Raw genomic sequence first — 9,144 nt, 5'->3', positions numbered from 1 at the left:
TAATAACGCTTTAGCCTAGTTTGACAAACCCGTCCAAAGTAGGCCTAGTTTAGAAAATAAGATGTAAACGTTTAGGAACAAGCTAATTTAGTAACTTTTTGACTATTTAGCTAAAAAGGTAGGTAAAAAAAACTTGTATGTTTGGGATGATTTTTTGGCTAATTATGTGCAAAAAGTAGAGAGAAAAGAGAATCTTTAAGTTTTTGGTATGAATTATTGATTTTTTGGCTAATTTAATAAGTTTTTGACTAATCGACTAAAACAGCTTATTGTCAAACGATGGGAAAAAGCCCGGTTTTGGGGGTTTTAGCAGAGGAACTCACAACCTCACTCTAGGGTTTCTCTTCCACCCCACATTTCCCCTCATCATCTCATCCCCAGCTCCGCCGTATTCCGCCACTCTCCTGAATGCAAACCCCGCCGTGATGGGCGGCGCGTCGAGGTTCATCATGCTTCTCACCACTCCCTTCCCCTTCCTCCTCCATCGCCCCCGCTCCTCCCTCCTCCGCCTCGCTCGCCACTCTCGCCTCTCCTCCTCTCTCTCTCCTCACTATCTCACTCCTCAATTGAGCTTCCCTATCAAAGTCTCCCAGCAAATCCACACCCAAACAAGCGCAGTCCGAGAAGACAGAGACACAGACTCCCTCGGATTCTCTCCCAATGCTCCGGCTTCGCACCCTTGGCCCGAGTGGTCTAAACTCATTCATTCACTCTCCGAAAGTGGCTATTTTGATCATCACAGACTCGCAATTCAAGCAGAGGATGAGTTTGTGGCGATTGAGGAATTCTCAGATGAATTCCTCCGTGCCTCGGCTGCTTGTTTGGCTTTTTCTCGTGACCGATCGGATCTTTTAGGGTTTGTTGCCGCCTCAAAGTCCATTTTTTTTCTCTTTTTTTTTTCTTGATGCCATTTGGGTCTATTAGCTTACTCTCTTTTTGCTGTGTTTGTTAAGTGCAGGTCACTTTCTAGGAGAGATATTGGGGTGATTGTGGAAAATGGAACACCATTTCTTTTCAAAAGTGCTCTAGATACTGCAAGGAGGATGAGAGCATTTCTCGGCATCAGTGCAATCAATGTAAGCTTAATGATTGTTGTTTTACTTTGAAATTATGCTTTAAAATGTGTTACTTTTGTGTGTGTGTGTGTGTGTATGTGTTTTGATATCTCTTGGAATAGTTGATTTGGAACCCCCCGTGCGCACCTGTGTGTTGATATCTCGTGGAATAGTTGATTTGGACCACATGTGTGTGTGTGTGTGTTTTGATATCTCTTGGAATAGTTGATTTGGACCACACAATTTTGATGTATTGTGCAGTTCTAATTTATTAACTTGGAGAAAAAGTCATTTTATGATTAGCAAAAATAAGTAATTCTGATTTGGGTTCCTTCCCATTTGAGCTATATTTTGTGTTTGTTGCTGGAAGTTTAATACATTTTGCAAAATAAATAAACAGATAAAAAGTGAGGGAAAAAAAAGAAAGAAAGAAAAAGTCAAAAGGTTCAAGCTGCCTTTGCTGGCCAAGAAATCTCAGTTAAAAGTAAAACATACATGCATAGGGAATCCATACAATTGTGATTTATCGTTGCAGTTCTGATTGTCAAAGTCATTTAGTATAAATAAGTTTCTATTCTGGCTTAGGTTCCTTGTTTTCATTCTGGATTGTACTTAATATTTTGTTTACTGCTGGAAGTTTAAGGCATTTTGCTAAAAAACAAAAAGAAAAAATGTGGAATGTTAAAGGGTGCTGCCTAACTAAGTTCAATTAAGGTGTGACATAAACATAATATATAAATCTTTAGATATAGCTGTGTGATTAGTGGAAAGAATTAAGAAATAAATAGAAAACTCTATGGCTATGATGAAACTAGTCTTGACGAATTGGAGAAGTGGTGGCAGTGACTAGTGAGTTCAGACAATATGGTGGTGGTATCAATGTCGAAATTTGGAAGAAGTGGTGTTGTGTGATTTTGGGGGTTTTATTGGTAGTGACAGGGATCAGAGGAGGTGTTTTGCAATATACTAGAAAGACAATGGAAATGGATTTTGCCTTCTAAAAGTAATACCATCAATTCTGAAGTAAACCAACCCCCCCGGGGGGCCCAAAAAAAAAAAAAAAGAAGTAATACCATTGCCCGTGAAGGCTCTTTACCTTAAAATTTGAGCAACCCAATATGCAGCCCTCAAATTCAAAGTCATTTTAAAGCTTTGCACTCTATTCCTTTCAGTAATTCTAATACACTGCCCTCTTGATTCATCATCTATCGGTAATATAAAGAGTGTCTGTTCAATCTTTAAAACACTGTCTCAGTTCTTATGAACCCATTCTGAGAAAGGAAAAATAGGAAGATCAGCAAATAGCAACAATAAAGAGAACAAAAACAAACAACAATGAAGGAAAATAAAAGGAACTAACATTAAAGAAATCACACCAAATAAAGGATATGCAAAGGGGACAACAAAGATTAATGAAAAGCTGCAAGAAAAATCCCAGAACAATAAAAGATGGAAGGAAAAGAGATGTAGAAGACGAAAGACAAAACTCTGGAGAATGGATGTGTGGGTTGGAAGGATTCTTTTGATCGTTTATTTCCTCATTTGTATCAGCTTTCTTGTTCTCACATTGTTTCTATTGCTAGCATTAAGGGTAGGAATTTTCGACATGACACGACAAGACACGACTTGTATCGACTTGAATTGTTTGTATATATATATATATTTTAAAACACAAATGGAAACCATATATTTTATAAATGTTTTAGGAACCTTCTCTATGATCCCGATTATACTAACTTATTTTGTATCTTAGCGGGGATGGCAAAATACCCCTACCTTCTCTGACCCTAATAAAATGGGTTTGGGGGTTTCCCCATTATTATCCCTAACTTAAAAAGTGTCATCAGAGATGAAATTCTGAATGTCCTTGTCGCTGAATAAATTATCAACATTACTGTAACTAGAACAGGGTAGTGTCCGGTTTGGGGGTGAGACTGAAAGACCTGATAGGGTTCAGGTTGGGTATGTGGGAGGATAATCCCGCCCCACTCCTGACCCAATTATGTGTATTATTTTTAAACATATTTTTGTTACTTTTTAATGATATAAAATTATCTTTAAGATTTTTTTCTCTTCTCTTTTATTTTTTCTTTATATCACACTTCTCTCTCCATTTATTCTACAAAGATCAACGTCAAAAACACCAATTGTTACAAGTCATTTATCATCTAAAGTTATAAAATCACGTTATTAAAATTCAATACTAAAAATAAGTTGTAAAGTTAAACTGGGCGGGTAGGGTCGGAGTTGAGATTATACTAAGTGGGGGTGGGGCGAGGGTGGGGAGGAGGTCCCCCGACACATATCTGCACAGTTGCCATCCTTATTAGGAAAAGGCCATAATATTTTATTATTCCCTTGCTTATGTAACCTGTCTTTTGGAAATCAAACAATGAGACATTCAAATTTGGAATATATAAGTCTAAACTAGAAACATATAATCATTAATTATGAAAGAAAACAATTAAAAATGTTCATTTCTCTACCTATACTTGTTGTGATTTTGAATGTAGTTGATCTCAATACACTTCATTCCAGAGTAAATAGTCAAAACTGTTCATGGTTTAAATTAGTTACATTAGAATTAGTAGCCTGTCTTTTGTCTATATGAAGTCTAATTTTATTTCAAATTTTAGGCATTTGAATCTGACAAAGCTCACACAGTTGATCTGATGAAGTATTTATTGAGTTATGCAAGCAATCCTACTGTTTCTTCAGAAAGAGGCAATCTGTACCAAGGACAGCTTGTTGAATCATCTGTTCGGAATCTGTTGAGTGAGTTGTCTAGGTTGGGCTGTGGTGTTCCAGCACCAGAGCCTTCTGTGTCAGTGCAACATCAGTTCCCAGATGGATATGGACAAACTCCAAGGCCTCTTGGACAGAAAATTGAAATGAAGAGAGGTGATTGGATATGCCCAAGGTATTTTATTATTATTACTACCATCAATTCCTTTCCTTTGTTTGTACTTGTTCAGCAAAACTAGTACCATTGTCTCAGTTTCTCCTGCTTGTATGTTGTCGCAATTAGCAACCTGGATGGGCACATGCATGAGAATTCAGCGTGTGCTATTGGCACCTGCACACGCATGAGGAGGAATCTTCACTTAAACTTGCTACATCAAGACCTTCTTGGCAATGATTTTTTAAATTAATTAATTTATTTTTATGTTAGCCATGTGGCATCATATTTGGTATTCTACCTTTAATAATGAGCTGCATTGAACAGGTGCAGTTTCATGAACTTTGCAAGGAACTTTAAATGCCTTGAATGTGAGGAGGCAAGACCAAAGAGACAGTTGACTGGTGGGGAGTGGGAGTGTCCTCAGTGAGTATTGCTTCCTTTATATGCTTAACTACTAGGAACATTTATTTAAGGGGCAAAATGGTTAAATTCACCCTTTTCTTTTCCTTCTCAAGGTGTGATTTCTTTAACTATGGGAGAAACCTAGTCTGCTTAAGATGTGATTGCAAAAGACCTGGAGACGCTTCATTTGGCACTAGTAAATCCAGCTCAGTTTCGGAATATGCTAATGGGGTCCATGCAAATAAGCCTGATATTGAGAGCAGATTGGCTGCCAATGAAGAGAAGGCACAGCGGTGGTTTAGTAAACTTTCTCAACTGGACAGTGCCTCTGATTTGAGCAGCGCTGCAGCTGATGAAGATTTTCCTGAAATCATGCCTATGAGGAAAGGGGTAAACAGGTTTGTTGTGAGCACGAGGAAGACTCCGTTGGAGCGTAGGCTGGCTAATTCTCAATATCAAAGAAATGATCAAACTGGCAGTGTAAGCGCACCAATCAGCCAGAGTTTGGATGAGATTCTTGGTCGCAAATCTGCCGTTTCTGATGTGGATAAGAAGAATTTTGCTGATGGACAAAATGCTGGAACAAAGAGTTCTCTCTCTGAGTCTAGTTCAGCTTCTCCACAGTATGGGCACCCCAAGAGCAGCAATTCCAGTTATGTTCCATTTGTGCCATTACCTGATGACATGTTTGCTAAAAAACCTCAGAAGATGGAGGGTAGTGAGAAGGCGGTGACGGAAAGAATTGAATCTGTTTCTCTGAAGTTCAGTGAGCAAACAAGCACTGTTTCGGCGAGCAATGAGTCTGGAAAGTTAGTAGACAGTTTGCAGTTATCTGAAAAGCCATCAAATCAGGTTGAAAACTCAGAGCAGCATGATGCTCCGGACTTGGCATGTCCAACTTCAGACGAGGACTTCCCAGAGATCATGCCAATGCGTAAGGGAGAAAATCGTTTCATAGTAAGCAAGAAAAAAGATCGTTCTTTAACTTCTCCTATGTACAAAAGGAGGATGGCCATGGAGCAATCAGGTAGTACCAATTTCGTTCCTTTTGTCCCATTCCCACCTGACTACTTTGCTAAAAAGGACAAACAGCAGCCAGATGGGGCAGTTTCTACTGCAGAAGATACAGGTGAAACTTCTTTAGGTTCTACGATATCCCAAAACTCGGAAAATAATAGACCTTGGGTGTCTGATATAAATCATGTGCAAAGAATGGAAAATCAACAAAACAGCACGAGGAGGCTGAATTTGGAATCGTCTGGAGAAAACTTAAATGAGAGAAAGCCTGGGATCACTTCTGGGTCATCAAGCAGTGGAAACTTAACAGTGAATTCCTTCAATTCAGAGAGTAATAACCAGGATGATTGGAGTACTCAATTTTCTGGAAAGGAGAGTAGAATTGAGAGGCTAAATTTGACAGGGAATCCAACCCAACAGCCTGAAAATCAGAATGTTAGGAGTGGCTGGACAGGAAAGAGCTTGGAGGGTTCGGCAGTGCAGGAACCTGATCCTTTGGACATGTCAGAAGAGGCCAAGGCACAAAGGTGGTACCGGCGTGTTGCCCAGATCAAGGACATCTCTGAGCTGAGTAAAATCCCTGATGAAGACTTCCCATCAATAATGCCAATGCGGAAAGGAGTGAACAGGTTTGTGGTGAGCAAGAGGAAAACACCTCTAGAGAGAAGGTTGACATCTCAGCAGTACAGGAGGAATCTTCCAATAGTGAGCTCAGATCCAGTGAAGAAGGAAAATGAAGGTAGCTGAAAAACATAGTAGGTTTTTCATCTGTGCAAACCTTGTTTGAGTTTTGTAGTATATTTTGTTTCTGGTAAACATTTTTAAGAAAATGAAAGAGATCTGAAAAAGTCATTGCCCCCTCTCCCCCCTCTCCCCAACCCCTTTCCCAGCCACATTGTATCATAATAACCACATTTTTAGGTGTGCAACTTTTGGGCGCATGTTGCTGGGTTCTTACCATCATGTTGTTAATTTTGCAATTGCAATGTTTGATCATAGCCATAAATTTTGCTTCATTTGTTATTATTTGTTATTGTGTGTGTTTTTTCCGTCTAATTAAATGAAGCACCTCATTCTATTATCCATGTTGCGTCTCTTTCGCTTTTGAACAAATTTAGGGGTATGGATATGTGTCCCCCCCTCCCCTTCTCTACCTAATATGGCCGTTTCACTATTTCCATGTTTCTTCTTGCGCTCATTGACGTTGAGTCATGCTGACTATAACGTCATACAAGATGCCTTAACCTCAAGACTAGACACTGAGGAGCAGTCATAGAGTTGCTTCCTCTTGTTTTTGGCCTAATGCACTCAACACACTTGCTCAGCTTGGCTGACTGAATTTCTATTCAACTGTGTTGCCTTTCCACCTAAGGACTACATGCTTGGAACCTTTGTCTCAGATAACCGACTCTCCATCTGAGCGTGTTTCTCCTATGCCTTGGTTCCTTATTTTCAAAGTTCTCTCCAAAGGGCACCCTGATGCTGTCAAGCCACCTATGGTCGAGAGCAGGGCCTAGGGAACCCACAAAGTTGGTGTTGTGGTCATGGAGTGCTCAAGCAACCTCATGACCTTTGTCTCAGAAAACCGACTCTCCATCTGAGTGTGTTTCTCCTATGCCTTGGTTCCTTATTTAAAAGTTCTCTCCAAAGTGCACCCTGATGCTCTCACGCCACCTATGATCGAGAGCAGGGCCTAGGGAGCCCACAAAGTTGGTGTTGTGGTCATGGAGCGCTCAAGCAACATGATGACATTTGTGTTGAACTTCAAGGAATGTGTGAGTTAGCAGCTAGAGTTGATCGTTTGTAAAAACACTCATTCCTTTTTATTCTGGGACTTGCACCTTGAATAGTTTGAGAGAGAGACCTCAACAAGATGACTCCAGACCATTTTCTCTTTTTTCCTTCTCCCTCTCAATCTCCTTGAAGTTTAAACCCTACTTAGGAAGCACTCGGGTAATTGTCTCCTGTGGTATTTGGTAATCTTATGTTTCTCTAAATGTAGAAAATTCTCTTCTTTCGTATCTCGTAAACTGAATTTATTTCTTTAAACTCCTCAAAGTTAAAGTTGATGTTGATGTTGACAACAATGAATTATTATTATTTGCTTCATAATCACTCTTTCTTTTCCTCTAATCTCCTATTTATTTCTACAGGTTTGGCATCTCTTTTAAATTGCTCAGAAATAATAATAATTATACTAATAGAATGCTTTACCTATCTTGTCTTATAAATGAACATCTCTATTCTTGGTGCTGTTAGATGCCCCTGAATTCTGTCTGTGCTATATAGATTTATCATCCAGAGAGCATCTACCTCAGATTAGCTTTACAGGATATAGAGAGGGTTTGAATCCTGTAAGGTGCGTCTTATCATTTTTCTGTTGTCAATAAATACATTCTGTTGTAACTTTTATCATTGAAGAGTTCACGGGACACTCTGTTTCTCAGAAAAATGTGGTACTGTATTTGTTAGTTGCTTCAAAGGTTTTGAGCTAATTGACACTACTGAATGAAATGGAAAATGGAATAGAATTGAATGGCTCCTTTATACATGAAGGTGATAGTAATGAATGCTCTGTTTTTGGCTCCTGCGTATGTATAATTGTTTGGCTTCTATAAAATTACAAATCATTGAAGATGATGACATTTTTAGTGGTTTCATTTCTGTAAATCTTATTATACTCCCTTTTGCATGTGAATACATCATGTCTGCATATGATCTTTGGTTGGTTTGAATGAATGAAATGATTATTCTTTGGTTTTTTAATGGAATAACCGTGTCCTAGGCAGGGTCTTCTGGGCCTAATCCATGAGCGTAAATTTGAGGATCAAACGATACTCCTTAATCACATGATTAGGGCAAATGGGAGGAAACAACAATAGTCGAACCTGAGTTGGGCCAATGAAAAGCAAACTTACCAAAACCAAGTTGGTTATATCTCATGGCTATGTTTTTTTCAGAACACCCTCGGGTATGTTGAAATATAACTTGACATACTTAAATTTGAAGGTCTGGACAATATTGCTGCATATGATTTAGTGATGCAAGTTCTCTAGTTAAATTATACTCGAATTTTATAGATTATGTTTGGATTTATGGATTTGAAATAAAAAAAAGTTTAGAGGTGGCGTTTGGTAACACTTACGTTTTCAGTTTTCAGATTATATTTACAAGAATTTAAAAAACTGTCATAAAAACTTGTTTGGTAAATATTTTGGTTTATAAACCAGTGGTCTCAGTTTATAAATTTGGCCAAAATTTGTAAACTCAAAAAATGAGTTTACGTTTTAAGTTTTTTTTTTTTTTTGACCACCCACCACTCGCCACCACCCGCCACCACCATCTTCCGCCACTACCACTCGCCACCACTTTCCACCACCTTCTTCTACTGCCACCACCTGCCACCTGCCATCACTTTCCACCATCGTCTTTCGCTGTCACCACCTGCCACCTGCCATCACTTTCCACCATCTTCCGCCACCACCACCAGCCACTACCATCTTCCGTCACTACCACCCGTCATCACTTTCCACCACCATCTTTTGCCGCAACCACCTGCCACCTACCACCACTTTCTACTACCGTCTTTTGCCACCACCAGGCGCCACCTGTCACCACTTTCCACCATCGTCTTCCGCCGCCACCACTCGCCACCACCATCTTTCGCCACTACCACCCGCTACTACTTTCCACCACCTTCTTCCGCTGCCACCACGTGCTACCTGCCACCACCGTCTTTCACCGCCACCACCCGCTACCTGCCACCTG

At 39.7% G+C, this 9,144-nt stretch overlaps 1 protein-coding gene across 1 annotated transcript; it reads left to right on the top strand.

Moving 5' to 3' along the window:
• Positions 1 to 286: 286 nt before the first annotated feature.
• VAR3 (zinc finger (Ran-binding) family protein) lies at positions 287 to 6,392 on the top strand. The gene is made up of 5 exons (XM_082898866.1): positions 287 to 856; positions 959 to 1,076; positions 3,692 to 3,975; positions 4,282 to 4,380; positions 4,473 to 6,392. The coding sequence occupies exons 1-5, from the start codon at positions 426 to 428 to the stop codon at positions 6,121 to 6,123; spliced, it is 2,583 nt and encodes an 860-aa protein (XP_082754992.1). The 5' UTR covers positions 287 to 425; the 3' UTR covers positions 6,124 to 6,392.
• Positions 6,393 to 9,144: the final 2,752 nt, after the last annotated feature.

Source organism: Camellia sinensis, chromosome 12, assembly GCF_055761805.1.
Source record: "Camellia sinensis isolate YWXY chromosome 12, ASM5576180v1, whole genome shotgun sequence".
NCBI classification, from domain to species: domain Eukaryota; kingdom Viridiplantae; phylum Streptophyta; class Magnoliopsida; order Ericales; family Theaceae; genus Camellia; species Camellia sinensis.
This window is presented reverse-complemented; position numbering and strand designations above follow the sequence as displayed.

Excerpts from the sequence above, each read along its gene's own strand:
- VAR3 (XM_082898866.1), top strand. The coding sequence starts at position 426 with ATGGGCGGCGCGTCGAGGTTCATCATGCTTCTCACCACTCCCTTCCCC. Across the intron at positions 1,077-3,691 it reads TCGGCATCAGTGCAATCAAT|GCATTTGAATCTGACAAAGC; the intron begins GTAAGCTTAATG and ends TTCAAATTTTAG. Across the intron at positions 4,381-4,472 it reads GGGGAGTGGGAGTGTCCTCA|GTGTGATTTCTTTAACTATG; the intron begins GTGAGTATTGCT and ends TTCCTTCTCAAG.